At 39.9% G+C, this 19,166-nt stretch overlaps 1 protein-coding gene across 1 annotated transcript; it reads right to left on the reverse strand.

Moving 5' to 3' along the window:
* Nucleotides 1-573: 573 nt before the first annotated feature.
* LOC134800489 (glutamate--cysteine ligase regulatory subunit) lies at nt 574-18,954 on the reverse strand. Its single transcript, XM_063772955.1, has 6 exons — nt 18,450-18,954; nt 11,325-11,607; nt 7,670-7,807; nt 6,108-6,221; nt 2,554-2,739; nt 574-776 (listed from the first exon to the last, which is right to left on the reverse strand). Exons 1-6 carry the CDS (start codon nt 18,543-18,545, stop codon nt 616-618), a joined length of 978 nt encoding a protein of 325 aa, XP_063629025.1. The 5' UTR covers nt 18,546-18,954; the 3' UTR covers nt 574-615.
* Between the last annotated feature and the right edge of the window lie 212 nt (nt 18,955-19,166).

Consider the following 19,166-nt stretch of genomic DNA (forward strand, 5'->3'; position numbering starts at 1 on the left):
CATAATTTTGATGTCACATTGAACTGGCCACCTGGTGCTGTTACTCTTTAGCAAAGAGAATAGAGTGTATAGAGACGGATTGTCAAAGTAAATTATGTAGCCACTGCAAATTTACTGCCATCTTTCGACAGACGATAAAACTGTTAGAACGCCATTTGACTTTGATCCTTATTCTTTCACTGATATGTGTTAACTTATTAAATATTAATATTAACGCCATCTACTCGACTATAGGCCAAAGGTATGGTGCAATCTGTTGGAGCGATGGCGCCATCGCTCCAACAGATTGCGAGTAGATGGCGTTAATATTAATACTTAACAAGTTAACACACATCAGTGAAAGAATAATGATCATCAAATGGCGTTCTAACAGTTTTAATCGTCAGTCGAAAGATGGCAGTAAATGTACTGTAGCTACATAATTTACCATGACAGTAACTCTATTTCAAATTCTGCGAGACGCACGGGTGACTGACATCATTTTAATGTCACATTAAATTGGTCTCTGGTTACTCTTCAGCTATCAAATTTACGGTTACAATATAACACTTCATGCGTCTCAGTATACTTTTGTCTACTACACTTCAGTCAATTACATAATTAATTACATAATTCCTATTTAACCTTTTTACCGAGCGTGGCCTTACACACGTACCCCTTTAAAGCGAGTACGCCGCGACACTTGATGTGTACTTGGTAGCGCGCACACCAGTCCAGGTTGTCGCAGCCCACGCCGGCGTCTGACAGGGTCTTTACGGCAGCCAGGGAGAGTAGATCTGAAATAAATATATCATATAATATTAACTCACATTTATAGACGGGTCTAACGCGAAATTTATTACATTACCTTTATTTACCGACGTTTCGACACAGGTTTCACTGGTCGTTACACACACACTCACATCATCATCATCATGTGACTGGTGGTAACATTATGTGTAGTGGGTGGTTTGAAAATGTGATGTCTACCCCAAACTTTTCCATACACTTTTCATCGGGTAGTTGCACAAATCTGTTTTGACATTTTGCTGGGACATCAGTTAGCCGCGACCAGGACCAGCGAAACCTGTGTCGAAACGTCGGTAAATAAAGGTAATTGAATAAATATCGCGTTAGACCCGTCTATAAATGTGAGTTAATATGTGTTCAAAACCCGAAAGTTTTAAATATCATATAATGTTAGCGGTTTTTGTTTTTTACAAGGAGTGGTGGCAACCCCAGGCGGCCTAGCCAAGGTGACGATCGCTACCGCTTCGCCATCGAATCGCTTTGTGTCTCTCTATCACTCTTCCATATTAGTGTGACAGCGACAGTTGCGTTTCGCTACGTAGCGTTAACGATTGGCATGTTGGCTACGCGGCCAGGATAGAAACAGATAGGTTGGACCAGGATCTAATAATAAACATTCATATCACTTCTTTTAAAATGATGGTTCAATCCAGTGGGACTATTTCGCCAGTATCAAGGTATTAGGAGCTAAATACGACGACTAAAATTGTACGGTTAGTACAAGACAGTGTACGGTGATTTTATTAGGTCTTGTAAAGCGATAGCTGGACTTTACAAGTAGCACGTGGACTACTACCGGCCGTTGACTCCAAAATGGTGGTTAAACGCATTTCAAGATTAATTCTCCATTCACTGCACACTACCACATTAGTTTACTGTATAGGCTATCGATATTACATTTTAAACAATATTAATGAGCAAAAGCGGCCAAGTGCGAGTCGGACTCGCCCATGAAGGGTTCCGTAGCAGCAAGTAACATAATAAAATTGCGGTTTACGATTTATGACGTATTAAAAAACAACTACTTACTAGATCTCGTTCAAACCAATTTTCGGTGGAAGTTTGCATGGTAATGTACATCATATATTTTCTTTAGTTTTATCATTCTCTTATTTTAGAAGTTACAGGGTTTGGAAGTGTCTCTCGCGCAAACTATTCAGTTTAGAAAAAAAATATATTAGAAACCTCAATATCATTTTTGAAGACCTATCCAATAGATACCCCACACGTATGGGTTTAATGAAAAAAAAATTTTTTGAGTTTCAGTTCTAAGTATGGGTAACCCCAAAATTTATTGATTGATTGGATTGTAAATATGCATGCTTTTTTTATGAAATAAACAGAATATTTTTTTTTTTTTTTAATTGTTTTTTTTTCTATTTTTGTGTGAAAATCTTAATGCGGTTCACAGAATACATCTACTTACCAAGTTTCAACAGTATAGTTCTTATAGTTTCGGAAAAAAGTGGCTGTGACATACACGGACAGACAGACATGACGAATCCATAATTCCGGGTTCCGTTTTTTGGCATTTGGCTACGGAACCCTAAAAACAAAGAAATTAATCACGACGCGTGACTATCAAGATAGCGCTCGAACCGGATGTCCAACATTCGTATCGTAAAAACTAATAATAAATAACAAATAATAATATAAGTGTCATGTATTTATTATTCAACGATCAATTGATAACCTTATGATTATTTAAAAGATAAATGTCCATAATTGGTGTCCTTAGTGTCCAATACTGGGTACTACACAAACCTGGGGGGTCAGCATGTGTCAGCAACTGCACGTCGTTGGCGCGACAGAAGGCGTGCAGGGAAGGCGGCACCACGCAGCAAGAGGCCAGGTTTATTTGGGCGATGGTCGGTTTAACTTTGGCCCAGGCGTGGAGTTTGTACAGGCAGCCGCCGCCTACATCGGCGACGCCCAGAAGGTTCACTCGACCTGGAGATTTATTGATTTTATTAACAAGCTTTTATTAGGTCGACCCAGTGGCGTAGCTAGCATGGGTGGCACCCGGGGCGGAAATTGTGGGTGTCACCCCAAAATTGTAAAATATGTTTAATATTTTACAATTATAAAATTACGTTTAATATTCCATAGCTCACAATTTACTCCATCGCTTTCATTTTAGATTCCATGAACTCTCAATAGTCCACACCCTGGCGGGTGTTGCCTCTGCGCGCGTTCTATGACACGGGCAAGGACAGCATCCGCTCGGTGTAACCCACATTTCATAAGTGTCATAAGGGTCTACATGTTGGCCTGGGCTCCGCGCACGCCTCCCAAAGGTCCGAGTCATCATTGTCCCGTGAAAGATATACAAATAATTTACGTTAAAAAAAAATTAAAAACTTTTTTTGCCAAGTGCGCGATTTCAAAGAGATTCTGTACAATCCCATTTCACAATGAATTTCAAATAGTCCAGAGTCACCCAATTAGAAATAGTGACATAGCTTCTCAATTACAAAAATAATCACATAATTAAAAAAAACTTTCTGAATAAAAAAACCTACGATGCACCAACATATTATTGTTACATACCAGGAACCCCGAGAGATTTTAACCATGCATTTCTGAGGCCAAAATAAGGAAAAAATATGCTATAATTTGTAAAACTGACACCCAAAAATAATTTTTACTTTTTTTTGTCAATTACAGAAATAATCACAATTAAAAAAAACTTTCCAAATTTGCGAAACTTTCCACATGAGAATTTCTCGTTTTTCGATTTTTTGTACATAAAATGTAAATGCTATAATTTGTAAAACTGTCACCCAAAAATAATTTTAACTTTTTTTTGTCAATTACAGAAATAATCACATAATTAAAAAAAAACTTTCCAAAGTTGCGAAACTTTCCACATGAGAATTTCTCGGTAACTTCTGAGAATGTTCTCGAGAACGAGAATTTATTTATTTACCGTAGTCCTTACCCCCAGAAAATTCCGACTTTTGGTCTACCGCTTCCGGTCAGAAAAATGTATGACGGCCCGGCCAAACGGTCAGACCTAGGTGGGGGGTGCTCGACCAAATGTCATATTGACACCGCCATGTTTTTTTTTTCAATATGGCCGACTTTTTTTTTTATTTTTTCAAGTTTGCACTAGCGCGCTGAAATTTTGGCCACGGAATCTCGGGATCCCCTAAATACCTATCAGAAATTGTTTTTTTGGAAAAATGCTACAATTGCGAGAAAACTGGTTACTTTTATTTTGTATGGCAACTTTTAAACGGTGCGTGATAGGTGGGGGGTGCTCGACCAAAAGTCATAGAGGGCCCCGAGACAAAACAAACTGCATTAAAAAAAAATGGCCGACTTCTTTTTTAATTTTTTTCAAGTTGGTGCGAGCGCGCTGAGATTTGGCATGGCGGGAGATAGAGGCCTCTAGATTCCTATGTCAAAAAAAAGTTTTTTTGGAAAAAATCCAAGATGGCGGAACAATAATTTCCATGTTCTGAGAACATTCTCGAGAACGTTTCCGCTTTTTGGGAATGTTCTGCAATTTGTACATTGCTATGCTGGTGCTACTGGACTATGAAACTAGGCGAATTCCAAAACAGTTTATAGGACATTTTAGTCTTTAAATATGATCAGGAATATTCTGTCAAAATCTCTCGGGTTCCTCGTGGGCATGTTGTATATTATTTCCTTAATGGCGGTTGTGCAATCTGCCACAGTTTTACGAATTTTTATAGATGGCACTACTGATGTTCACGGTCGGGTGTCACCCCCCAATTGGGTGACACCCGGGGCGGGCCGCCCCCGCCGCCCCCCCCTAGCTACGCCACTGTCGACCTGTATGTAACTATGTAGTAAAAACTTGGAAGTTGAATTGATCCACTTCCCGGTTTCCGATTGAGCTGAAATTTTGCATGCATGTATAAATCGGATGACAATGCAATATTATGGTACCATCGAGCTGATCTGATGATGGAGACAGGAGGTGGCCATAGGAACTCTGTGATGAAACAACGCAACCTAATTGTGTTAGGGGTTTTTAGAATTGTCTCGATGAGTATTAGTTGTCTGTAGTAAGAAAAGTACAGTCAGCGATAAAAGCTTGTACCAAAAATGAAATTTTTGCCAAAAACTTATTACAAGATGTTTTAGATAGCCTTATGAATACGAGTTAGAAGCCCGAGAGAAGCCGTAATCCACACGGTATTTTGGCTTTAGGGTGGTATTCCACCTGTCTCACTTAAATATTTATTTTATTCTGTTTTTAGTATTTGTTGTTATAGCGGCAACAGAAATACATCATCTATAAATTTCAACTGCCTAGCTATCACGGTTCATGAGATACAGCCTGGTGACAGACAGACGGACGGACGGACAGCGGAGTCTTAGTAATAGGATATCCGATTTCTTTGTCCAATCCCAGTACGTTTCACTCTCTCATTAAACCAAAATGTGAGACGCAATACACAACAAAGAAATTGGATACCCTATTACTAAGACTCCGCTGTCCGTCCGTCCGTCTATCTGTCACCAGGCTGTATCTCATGAACCGTGACAGCTAGGCAGTTGAAATTTTCACAGATGATGTATTTCTGTTGCCGCTATAACAAGAAATACTAAAAACAGAATATAATAAATATATATTTAAGTGGGTCTCCCATACAACATACGTGATGTTTTGCCGTTTTTTGCGTAATGGTACGGAACCCTTCGTGCGCGATAGGATAAGATTAGGCAAACAACCCTCACGCTGTGAGATAGCATAGGTTACATTACTTGCGACACCATTGGCAACGGCAACCACCCACCAGTGCACAGAATAAATAATAGTACTACCGTACAGAAAGGACACTTCCTACAAAACCGGAGTTTGACAGCGATTCAGGGACGAATCATGCTGTCCCTTTCTAATGTATAGCACTATCCCTATCGGCTATTTAGGGTTGTCAAAATTCAAGTATCTGTGGTCGTGCACGCAAAAGGACGTCAAGTGGTGCCAACCCCAATAATTGCTCGGAGCAATGCTGAACCGAACGGAACCACAGAATAAATAATAATACTAGGTACAGAAGATTCACTCTCTAACAAAACGCGTCTGTTACGTTTAGGACAGATATGACCGCTAGGTGGCGCAAGCGCCACGCGCGGCCTATGGCTAGCCACCAAAATTGGTGTGGGACGGATGTACTTGTAGCTACTTGTTGCGACGCGACGAAAAATGTTTGTGTCAGTGTGAGAAGTGTCAAAAGGGGCCCACTGATTAACAGTCCGTTGTTCGGAACAGTCAAAATTTAACTGACAGGCCGGCGGACTGTTAATCAGTGGGCCCCTTTAGAACGCAGGAAACTTACCGTTTTTGACATAGTCTTCTAATACGGCCCACAACACCTTGATCCCGGGAAGAATGGCTTCACACTTGCGCGCGTCGGCCTCGTTGTCTGCATCCGCCTCTGGGTTTTTGGCCCCTGGAAAATATTATTTAACACCTTATAAATAGAGTTCTAAATCAAACGAGTTTTGTTAATTCACTTCGGCGAATTGGTGTGGTTATTATATTGAAACGGTTTGATGTATGAATTATATACTAATGACTTACCCTCTTATTCATAAAACATTACGGGCCTGATTTAGTTAAATTATGTTTTATCCCTTTTTTACAAATACATAAGTCAAAATGACAGATAAATACAAACGATTATTAGTTAATTGAGGCTTGTAGCGCGTTAATGAATGAAATTAAATGAATTGAAATGATTTTTTTTATTTCAGGCATTTAGTGGCCCATACATAAATACGCCGCACCAATGCTTCAATCCGAAGCCAACTAAAAGTCCTCACTCCTCTCTCTGTAGTCTGCTTGCGGAGAGCTCTTTCTTTCTTTGGACACGTGGCGAGACGAGAATCACACAACCTCGAGAAAATCATAATGATTGGCCGTGTCGAGGGAACAAGAAGTCCCAACTCGCAGAGCTCCAACTCGCTGGACGGATCCTCTCCTGGAGGCAATTAATAGTGGCACACAGTCCGCACTTCATCAGGCTCAGAACAGAGCAGCCTGGAGACTTCTTATAGATAGAGCTACTTATGGTGGTCACGACCCTCAGCTGTGAGGATAACGACGAAGAAGAAGACATAAATACCTCAAAACTAGCATACATATTATAAAAATATATTATAAAACTAAACACTACAAATCACATTATGCTGCGATGCATTACGGAACCCCGCAATATCAGGGAGCCGGCCGCGGAACCGCCGAAACGTGACACCCTTCGGCCAAAACTCCTCCTTGGTGAAGGTCGCTAGATGTTCAGTCGGAACGCTCACCACAAACGAATTAAAATTCGCATTGTTTCGAGATTCCAACTTCGCGACCCTCAGGATCAATCAGGGGGTTAGGGTTTAAGAGGAAGTAGACATTTTAATAAGAAGTCGTGCCTCCGAGTTTAATGACTGAACTAGAGTGTACGGCGCCAGGTTTTGATGTCAAGGACCTAATACATAATGTGCGCTGTACCGTGACATCTTCTTTAACCGTTAATTCGAGGCAGAACATTTTAAACCTCTTCTAATATTAATCATTTTTTGTTCAATTAAAGTATACCTCACAGGGCGACCCTGCCATACTTTCCCACGTTATTGCTCAGCGATATAGGCGATGCCTTGTTGGAATATGCTGCCATGGGCTCAGCCTGTTCTTTGAGAGGTGTGTCCGGGTTATATGCTAGTATCGCGTTATCTATTCCTTACAGGGCGACCCTGCCATACTTACCAACATTATTGCTCAGCGATATAGGCGATGCCTTGTTGGAATATGCTGTTTTGGGCTCAGTCTGGTCTTTGAGAGGTGTGTCCAGGTTATATGCTAGTATCAAGCTATCTATGCCTCACAGGGCGACCCTGCCATACTTACCAACATTATTGCTCAGCGATATAGGCGATGCCTTGTTGGAATACGCTGTCCTGGGCTCAGTCTGTTCTTTGGGAGGGACCTCCGGATTATATGCTAGTATCACGTTGTCTATCACTGTTGTGTGTAGCGCCGTGAACACTGGAATAAAGTAGTTTTGAGTTAGATTTTTAATTTTATATTAAAGGAAAGCCGGAAGCGTAATTTGTCCATTTTTTCCTTCAATATAAAATTTGGAATATCGCTCGCAGACGTATCTGCATGTTTAAAAATTAATTTAGATTTTTAATGTTGTTTAACAACAGGCATGAGAAGAGATGACTACGAGTAACTATTGGCTAAAATCAGTCATTGACTGTAATTATCAGACACTGGCTTTCTTTACACTGGACCAAATTAGCTTAACCCTTTGATCACCACCGGCGTCAACTTACGCACGGGGCTACAGCCCAATATAAACCTTCGTGCATTGTGACAAGGTTCACTATAGCGCGCCATACACGAGAGGCGTGGCGTTCAAAGACTCAACAATAAAAAATCGTGACGACAAAGGTGTTTAAACAATTACCTCTGGTAAATCCTTCTTTACCAGATTTATTTATTTTATTTAGATGTTTTTTTTTTACTAGCCCATGTCTGTGTCCCACTGCTGGGCAAAGGCCTCCCCTCTCCCTTTCCAGTCCTCCCTGTGCTGAGCAAGATCCCGCCAATCCCGCTGGAATGCATCCAGGTCGTCCCGCCATCTCTTTCTCGGTCTGCCTCTGCCTCGACTACCCTGGAGATGCCAGCTAGTGGCTATTTTGGCCCATCTGTCATCATGCATCCGGCAGACATGTCCAGCCCAGTCCCACTTTAGCCTGGCAGTCTTCACCCCAACATCAACGACTCGGGTTTTGGAGCGAAGCTCTGTGTTCCTCACCCTTATTTAGATGTAGGTTATTTAAATCCTGAACAAGAGAATAACTTAGATTTTTTTGTCGCATCTTGTTAATACAGGTCTATTTTTATTCTTACAATCCTCTCAAAACACTCATACCCCACACGAATTTTATTTTAAACTACAATATTTGGAAATAAGGTTTTATGACAAAGGAAAAAAGACATATTTTTGTCTGAAGAGTGATTTTTCAGATTTTATCTATTTAATCCAAGCGGTAAGATAAGTGTTTATTATATTGATAATGATAACAGTTGAAGAGAAAATAATAACTTTATCTATAAATACGTACATGTGACTATAATGGCATCGCAAGAGTAGGTATAATTATAATAGATACTAGATAAGTAGATACTAATAGTAAAACTTCGGCACTCATAATTTCCTTAGCTAAGAGATTTCATTAAATTGTAACGTTCCCTTTGAATTTCATATATTTTCAAACTAAAAACATTAGGGGGTTCCGAAAACCAAAAAAAATTGGTATGCACTTGCACAATCATTGGTAGCATACCGAATACCGATATCGATTTATAAATCAGTGACATACACCTAGATGTAGATTTCTGCATACGTTAAGCTGATAAAAATCAATTATTCCATGAATCATGATCATTCATTAATCAATTTATATCTGATAAACATACCTCACAACATACCTCATTGCCTCAAGACGAAAGTCTTTAATCAATGTGTGTTACCAGTGATGACTTACGGCTCCGAAACGTGGTCTTTCACTATCGGCCTCATCTCAAAACTCAAAGTCGCTCAACGAGCTATGGAGAGGGCTATGCTCGGAGTTTCTCTACGTGATCGAATCAGAAATGAGGAGATCCGTAGACGAACTAAAGTCACCGACATAGCCCACCGGATTAGCAAGCTGAAGTGGCAATGGGCAGGCCACATTGCACGCAGAGAAGATGGCCGATGGGGTCGAAAAGTGCTCGAGTGGAGACCACGAACTAGCAAGCGCAGCGTAGGACGTCCACCCACAAGATGGACAGACGATCTTGTTAAGGTCGCCGGAAGACGCTGGATGCGAGTCGCTTCCAACCGGCACGTATGGAGGTCCAAGGGGGAGGCCTATGTTCAGCAGTGGACGTCTTATGGCTGAGATGATGATGATGATGATGATGATCTGATAAAATGCGTGCAAAGTCACGTGCATATAACTAGGGCTGTCATATTTCTAAGAGAAAGTAATCATGTATTAACTAAATAAATTGCCACACACGGACAATGTGTAGCTATGAGATTACAGATAATAAATAATAAATTAATGTGAACTCCTATTAAAAGGCAATTTTCAACATAAATGCATAATCGAGACACATATTCAATTTTTTTTTCACCTCAGCAGCTCGAACAAGGGTACTTTGCTTCTTAAAAACAGTGAGCAAAATGCGATTTTGCTCACTGAGTCATTTTGTCTCACTCAAAGAGCAAAATCGCATTTTGCTCACTGAGTGAGACAAAATGACATTCAAGTGACCTTTATAGTCAAATGTCATTTCAACATGCGGGGTCTAATACAAGTTCGGGTTATATTCTATCTCTGTCCCTCTAGGTATGTTCTCACTGCTTAGGGTGAAAAATTTTGTGTACTACACGAGATCAAAGTTATTTACATCTCGTGCGCTTTTGAATCCCTTACTACGCTCAAGATTCTAAATTAGATTCTATTCTATTATAGAATCTTTCGCTTGCACGGGACTCAAAATAAGCACTCGAAGAAATATCAAACTTTGATCTCTTGTTGTACAAATAACTATTTCCTAGCCTATTTGAGTGTCCCACTGCTGGGCAAAGGCCTCTCCCCTTAATTTCCACGACTCCCGATTTGGTGCTTCCGGCCAGTTGTTCAGGAAGCTGTCCAGGTCATCCCGCCATCTCCGTTTGGGCCTGCCGCGTCCACGTCCCTCTACCGGCATCCACTTGGTGGCTAAGCTAGCCCACCTCTCCGGATGCATGCGGTAGACGTGACCGGCCCAGTCCCTTTGAGCCTAGCGGTTTTCTCGCCTACGTCAGCAATGCGGGTTTTTGAGCGCAGCGTGGTGTTAGCGCAGCAATATATTTGTTTATTTATAATTATATAGGAATCTTAATCACAACGCACGCTTTACGCTGACGCTAACCGCCATTCATTGATTCAAACAAATGTATGGCGGTCGATGTCAGCGTCAAACGTATACGTTAGTGTAAGGCCTGAGTGGACGCTGGAGTCGGGCGTGCATGTTAAACAAATACAAACGTATAGGAGCGGCCTTAGTGCACGCTGCTCAAATCACTTGTGAGCCCGACGCCACGCTGCACGCCTAGCCGAACGCTCCGCTTCGGGCGTCGACTCTGGCCTTACACTTAAGGCCAAGTGCACCATTTACTAACCCGGGGTTAACCGGTTAAATCTGAAGTTACCATGGTTACCAGTACAATTTGACACTGGGTTAACGGTTTAACCGGTTAACCCCGGATTAGTGGGATGGTGCAAGTGGCTCTTAGGAGCTGGCGTTTCGTGGCCGAGGCGTACTAGCTGGTTAGATGCTGACTGCCAATGGCCAGTCTATATGGATAGTGAGGGTTCAGAGGGCCTACCGCTAACCACGTTGGACGTGTTGCCTCTCTGTCGCACTTGTAAATTCGTTCGTAAGTGTGACAGGGAGGCAACATGGCTTCTGTCTGGTACTTGGCGTTGAGCAAAAATTACCACCATAAGTAACTTACCACTCTCCAAACATTCACTGAGCGCTGCCGTACTATCTTCATTAATAAATATCTTCACACCAATCTTCAGATTCTTCCGTTCCTCTTCGGCCATCTTTATCTGCACATCGTCGTGCGGCCTGGTGATGTTGACTACGACTTCGGAGCTGGTGCCGGTGACTACGGAGGATTGGACCTCGTAGTCGGAGTCTTGCGTGGCGTCCGGGTCTTCGGTGCCGTTTTGGAGCTTCACGCCGTTTTGGGAGCCCCATTCTGAGAGGGTTAGCTTGATGCTCTCTGATAGCTGGAATGAGAAAAAGTTTAACGCTTATAGCTAGAATTTGGTAATGGTAAAGTTAAGAGGGTAAAGTCAAGAAATGAAATAGAAAAGCCCGTCGCACTCACACACCGGAGCGGTGTGCGGATAGTACTGGAGCCAAGGGGGTCTAAATTTATAAAATTTCCTACCGATTGACTTCCAGTTTATGTTTTAGACGTACTCTTCAACCTTAGGGCGTTCGCTAGCTAGCGCGGTTTCACGGAGCGGGTGAGCGAGTTAACGAAAAATAGTATGGGCAAAGCTAATAATAACTGGCGCGGACGCGTGCGACGGATTTTACCTACAATGGCACCCGCTTAGGTATAGAGTAGGTAAGATATCATCTAGATGAGCATTAAAGGTTCTGATCCTCCGGAAAAAGCAGTTATACATATACAGGCAGGATGAGCCAGAAAACTGGTTTACTATTAGTAGATTGAGTAAGGTAATTGAGCATGAGCACTTCAGTCTCAGGCGATGCCGCTTGGCACGATTGTTCCTTAGGTCAAACAAAGCTGATTTGCCCCGGTAGCCGGGAGATCGTACCATGCAGGCCCCCCAAAAAGGGGGGATGAAAGGGTCGGCTCCCCAGCTCCAATCTATGTTATATTCCTTCCTAGTCTTAGCAACTAGGGCAAGTTATACACTCGCGTGCAAAAGTATTGCATCACTTTGCATTTTTTCGTCTGCATCCAATATCTTTGTAATTCTATACCCGATTCTGAAAATTTTGGTATCAACTGAAAGCTTATAATGTAACGCATTAGAAAAATGGCAAACACATTGAAATTTCGAATCTGAAGACTACAAAAAATCAGAAAACTGAAAGTAGTCGCATAATGCTCCAAAAATAAATCTGCAAACTTAAGAATAAAAGTCATTTTTTTAATACAATATCGATTATTATTATTTAATTAATACTTGGTATTGCCACCCACAGCCTTCCTTTCACAAACCAAGTCGTTTTTCATAGACCTAATTAATTTTTTAATGTGATGATGAGGAATAGCGTCCCACTCCTCCAGCAACGCTCCCTTCAGCTCCTCAACATTGACCAGGGCAGGATTCCGCTTCCAAACCCTACTTTTTAGGTAGTCCCACATGTGTTCAATGGGGTTAAGGTCCGGGCTCATCGCTGGCCAGTCCATGGTGTCGATGCCCACTTCGAGAAGGTAGGCTGCGGTGGCCCTAGGGGTATGACACGGGACATTATCCTGCAGTAGGATGAACATGAACAACAACAACAACAACAACAGAACAACAACAACAACAACACAACAACAACAGTTGTTATAAGGAACAACATGTTCCTCCAGGATATCAGTGATGTACTTGGCAGCGGTCAATCCACTGTCACGGCCCTCGCCAGGCACGAAAACCTGGCCATGTAGGAAATGCCGCCCCAGAACATTACGGATCCACCGCCATTGGCGACCCTTTTGGAGACTCTTCCTTTTCGGTCACATCCATTCAAGCACATTCTGCACTCTTTCAAGAAGAGAACTGAGGTTCATTGCTCAATGGTCCAGTCCTTGTGATTTTCAGCAAACTCTCTTTAGGCTGTTCGGTGTCGCGCCAGCAATCTGGGCCCCGCTGCGGGCCTCCTGGGTATCAGGTTCGCTTTCTTAAGTCTTCTTCTTATTGTCCACTCACTGGCAGCCACTCCTCGTACCTCACGCAGACGCTGCTGGATGGCAATGCTCGTCTGGTGTCGATCTCGGAAGAGATGTTGTGACAAAGAAGCGGTCGTCCCTCTCTGATGTACACTTTCTGCGGCCGCTTCTTGGTCCTGAAGTAAAGGATCGAGTCCCCTGGAACCTCTGGTAAACTCTACAAATTGCAGATTGGCTTAAATTCAGCTCGGTAGCTACTGAACGTTGGCTACGCCCCGCTTGCAGGGGTGGACGTTTTGGCGGACTTCAGCTTCAGTGGTTTCCATTTTTCCAGGTCTTTTTCACGGGAAAATACGCGGAAATATGTAACGATCGACTTCTGATAAGTGACTGATAACAACCCCTTTCTGCTCCCCGTTTTATAGGGGTCAAGGGTAGCGCAACTCGTGCGCGTGATAACGTGAAACCGCTCACAAATCGGGAAAATGCCGATAATTTGAAAAATACTGGGTCGGTTTCCATGTTTTTTTACTTTTCGTAAAGCTGAAACTTCAAGGAACATTATTACATTAAAATAATTTAGTGAAATTAACCAGTTTACAAATATATTGGGTGCGGAAGAAAAAATGCAAAGTGATGCAATACTTTTGCACGCGAGTGTATCATTTTCGTATAATTTAGGGACGGGGAATTCATTTTCGAAATAATTATTATACCTTTCCATACAAAAAAAAATATTTTTGTACAAAAAATGAAAATGTTATGTAATATTTTGTGACAATTTTGGATGTTACAATCACAGTGTGGCGATTTGCACTAAATAAAAATTTGGACGATGTAGCCCATGTATTCTTTATTCAGAAAAATATCACTTTATAGTAGGCAATTCATACATTTTTTCCTAGTAAAAAAATAATTTATAGCGCGTGGCACATTTTCATTTTTTGTACAAAAATATAGTTTTTTGTATGGAAAGGTATAATAATTATTTCGAAAATGAAATCCCCGTCCCTAAATTATACGAAAATGATATATAACTTGCCCTAGTTGCTAAGACTAGGAAGGAATATAGCATAGATTGGACCTGGGGAGCCGACCCTTTCACCCCCCCTTTTTGGGGGGTCTGCATGGTACGATCTCCCGGCTACCGGGCCAGATCAACTTTGTTTGACCTAAGGAACAAACGTGCCAAGCGGCATCGCCTGAGACTAAAGTGCATGCTATTCCATACATTTGTGTTCCTTACTAAACCTACTACTATGCAGAATTCGTTACTATGCGAGCTTCGATTTTAGAGTTAGTAAAAGCTGTAAAATATTGATAAATTTAGAACCCCGTGGTTCCAGTATTAAAAACCGCACTAGCGTAATAACTGCGTAAGTGTGAATCTGGACGCGGCTTTAGATAAAACACGTTAATGTGTAGGTACTTAATACAGCGCCGTGCAAGCGCTGAAATGATATGTTTTGTCAACAATCATTGTCAACCCACTGTGTTGACACAGTGGGTAGGTGCTATAGGAAGTCTGTGCCTTGCCAAGATTTCTACAGTCATATTATTTACGATTTTACGCTAACTTTGTACAAACTTGGTAGTAAGAATGCCTACACCCCTATAAACTCCATATTTAACACAGCAGTTGATATGAAAACTTAGCGTGGTCCGGTCTGACTAACTGAATTCAAAATTTCTAAGGAGGTTCTTGATTTGTTTGGATTTTTTTATGTAGACGGAGACGTCTGGGCAGATTTGGAAAATCATTTCTGTATTTTTGTAAGGTTATTCTAACTATTAGTCCTGTTCCTATAAGGTCAGGTCAGGATCTTATATAAATCTAGAGTATTCTAGAGTATTCTTCAAATATTATAGGTAGTATAGTTATAGGTATTATAGATACACCTCATACACCTACAGTGATTTGGATATTATTGTCAGTAACTCGTGGATTTTCTCTTTGAATGCACCATTTTGTGTAGTGGAATTCTGCTGACGAAGACCATAAAATGATGGCAAGTTGGACTATTTCGTGAAATCGATAGTTTTTTTTTCAATTTTTTTAAATGTTTTCACTGTTGTCAGTCTATGTTGGCGGGTATGTTTGTACTTACTTATTTCGTATTTTTTAATTTATTCCATTCAGCTTACGCTACAGTGAATCGATCTGAATATCTTTTAATTACCAAATAAAGTAGGTACTATAGCACTGTCAAAGTTATAGCTCAATAAAAAAACATTATTATTTGTTTTAGAAGCAATTAAGTACCAAACAGCATAATAAATAATACTAAATTTAATGTACCTACTCATTAATTTTCATTACACAATTTACACAATGCATATGTCGTTATAACCTACCTACCGAGCTACCGTCTTCCACATTATTAACTAACAATTTTTAAACCTTATCACAAAGAAATAAGGTCCACCAACGATCAAACAGTGCTGCTGTTAGTAAAACCGAGGACATATTTAAACTACAAATTTTATACCCTAAATCCTTGCATTAGAGTTCAAATTTGGTTAACTCTGTGCGTTTCCCCATTTGTGCAGTAGTCGTAGGAATAACTAGGTAAATAATAAGCAATTAAGCTCTACCGAAGGCACTAGACGTTTTATACGTTAATTCCTTACAATAAAGTTGAAAATTGGTTGATTTAGTGCGTTTTCCCGTTTGTGCAGTAGTGGTAAGCATAGGTAGATGTAGATAATAACTACTATGTCATTAACTTCAGGCACGTACCAATAGTTACACAATTACTATAAGTAGACCTTATTTTCTTAGTAATAAGGTTAATGAAGGATCAGTTAATTGTGACAGCAATGGTATACAATGCATAGTAACAATTAATAGGAGGTAAATGTTTCTACGTCTATAATTAACGAAGGCAATTATTCATTGGTTACTGTTAGTACTCGTATGTCTGTTAATTTTATATGAAGTAGTATTTTGCTATTGGCTGTTTGTGCGGCAGTGGCGCCCGCTTGGCGGCTATGGTACAGACTAGTTTTTTAGGATAAATACTAAAATATAAAGACCATATCTTGTTGTGTGATAAGCCCAAATGCCTTTACTACTGGGATTCGAACCTGGGACCCACCAGTTTCATAGGCCACTACCGATTAGGCTACAGTACTGTCAGCAATAAAACCTTATATCAGAAATGTACTTACATACCTAATAATAATAATTATGAATAAAAAAATAAATAAACACATTCCAAAAACGAACAGAAGCCTACTTTTTACACAACGTATTTTAATTACTCATTTTATATAAGTAATGTTAATTGTTATTATTCATCAATGATGTATTTTTAACATAGTGTTGACTGTACTGGGAAACACTTGGGGAATTCTGACCATACATTTATGTCATTTAATTATTACGTGCAACTGTGGATAAGATTTGTATAAGGACCATACATTGGGGTTAAGATAAGGACATACCTGCTTTAATTATATTTTTTCCTTCTAAAATACTGGGATAATCATGTTTAGTTGACCAACCTGTTTAATGTCTGATGGACTGGACAGACAGAAGGACATAAAGGAACTATAAGGCTAAGCATAAGCTGAGACGCAGGCGACGCAGTGCACGCAGCGCAGTGCAGAGCTGATTTTGTAAAGTATGGAATGTTTTTCGATGCAGCGTGTGTAGCTAAAGGACGTTCTATACTTTCCAAATTTACCTGCGTCTCAAATTTGCCTGTGCCTTGGCTTAGGGTTCCGTTTTTGCAATTTTGGCTAGGTAGGTACTACTTTATTTATTTTTGTCATCTGTGTTTGTTTGTCATAAATAAATGTATTTCTATTTCTATTTCTATTTCTATTTCTATGTGTAAGCGTGTGTGACAGAGTGTCCGATTTGCACTTGGTCGGTTATCTTAAGGATATAGCATAAAGATTAATGGGTGTTGAACGTACATGCCATGAGTGACTTGACAACTATTTTACTGAAGCTTAGTCATAGCTAAAAATAGGTCTCAGAATGTGCATCGTCATTATTGAAACACAAAAATCTATTTGATCATGTATTATTTTACTAGATGTACTGCTACTATATTATCATCCTTACCAGCCTATATGACTAGCCGGACCCACACAGAGCGAGCATACGCGCGAGGCAATTTCCTCGCACACAAAACGGCCAGTGTAGACGTGCCTCAGCAGCATTGGCTTGGGCGAAGCATGTCTACACTGGCCTTTTCGTATGCGAGGAAATTGCATCGGGCGAGGCATAGGAAAAACATACATCTTATATGTAATTTGTAGGCAGAGTACTTGTTGGCTTAAAGATGCTTAATGCTGTCACTGTCAGCGAACATGCTAAGTATTAAACACTTTTTTAATTCATCTATTTGCAATAACTGGTTTGTGATATGCAATAAATGATTCTATTCTATTCTTTGTCAATAAAATATTATTATTATTTCTATTATTTTTTCTATATCTAGAAATTAAGTTTAACATTATAGCCCTTTTTTTGTATTAAGTAATATGATTTCCCATTAAAAATGAATGATTTAATAACTTTTAAGAAGAATTACTTATTTCAGCACTGGAAACCGCAGTGGAGCCATTGAAACTGTGCCATTTTGTCACAGAAAAAGTCTGCATTATTTATTGCTCATAAAAACACACACACACACACATGACTAGAATTAATAACATAAACAGACAATTTGAACAATCTCAGGCTTCGTCAACCCACAACCACAACAACCAACAATCAACTTTTGATTCAAGTATATCATCACACCACCAAATATAATACTTTTTTTATACTTGTATGATTGGTCTGAATGAATGACCACAATACATCTTTGTAATTACTGTAATGAGCTATTTGACCGTCTTTCATTTTTAGCATTAATTAATTATTGCACATTCATTGCATATAATAAAGATTTTCATTCATTTCATTCATTCATTAATATATTCATTGTGTATGTTCATCTTATGTTTGAAGGTTTTTATAAGCCATTACCAAGTGTAATTTTTTTTTATAAATTAAGTATTGTAGGATATCTTTCCTTCTGCGGTATGGAATCCAAAATAATTCCAGCATTTCTTTATATCACAAATTATGTGACATGTTGTCTTAACTTTAATAGTATGGTAAGCAATTATCGATGTCAGTGATTAACTCAGTGGATACCATTTAAAGTGATAAAGTAATGGTAACTTAAAGTAACTATCTAGGTTAATACTAACCTCCTCTGTTACATTCTGCCCAGCCTTTTTCTTGATATCAATTAAGTTCAACACGTTACCAGTGTTTATTGTCACCTTCGAAGCACTTTTTAACATCGTGGCCGAATAGATTACACACTAATTTAAGAAAAAACTCGCGTTCCTACACCAAGGTTACCGGGCTTAGACACTAAGAAAAAAAAACTGAATTAAGATCGGACGTTTTTTGTTATAAATGCAAAGCGACCGAGCACTCTCAACAACACCGGATAACTAAACGATGGCCTTGCTCAGTGAAACACACAACTTTAAGTCGTGAAAGAAATATGAGTGACGTAGGTATAGTATTGATAAGAAATTATGATGAAATTTTTTGTCAGTGCCTATTTTATCGACAAGGAATTTACGTAGCAATGGTCAATAAAGACGCGTGGATTCTATGCGGGATTCTTTAACTGATAGGCATGGTTTGGTGAAGGATATTTTGCAGGAATTTAAAAACTGTGGACTGGAATTTTGATTTTGACGTTTGGTTTGGTTCATCAGTAAGTGCTTTAAAACCTCAAATGCTTACTCTACTTCTGCCTTACAATTACCTCTTATTTCAAGGATTTAAAGTCTATTTTAGAGGAATAAATTCAGTCTAGTCTCTCCTCCACAAAATGAGTAAATTAGTACAAAGTATTCTTGTCACATCTAATCTGCCGAACGGCGATATAAACTAGGTCTTGAATAAAC

This window comes from Cydia splendana, chromosome 20 (genome assembly GCF_910591565.1).
Source record: "Cydia splendana chromosome 20, ilCydSple1.2, whole genome shotgun sequence".
Taxonomy (NCBI): Eukaryota; Metazoa; Arthropoda; class Insecta; order Lepidoptera; family Tortricidae; genus Cydia; species Cydia splendana.

What these genes read in the sequence shown, in the direction of transcription:
- LOC134800489 (XM_063772955.1), bottom strand. Translation starts at nt 18,545, where the DNA reads ATGTTAAAAAGTGCTTCGAAGGTGACAATAAACACTGGTAACGTGTTG. An exon ending in CAGTGAATGTTTGGAGAGTG is followed by an intron (nt 7,808 to 11,324) that starts GTAAGTTACTTA and finishes ACTTTATTCCAG; the next exon opens with TGTTCACGGCGCTACACACA. An exon ending in GACACATGCTGACCCCCCAG is followed by an intron (nt 777 to 2,553) that starts GTTTGTGTAGTA and finishes TATTTATTTCAG; the next exon opens with ATCTACTCTCCCTGGCTGCC.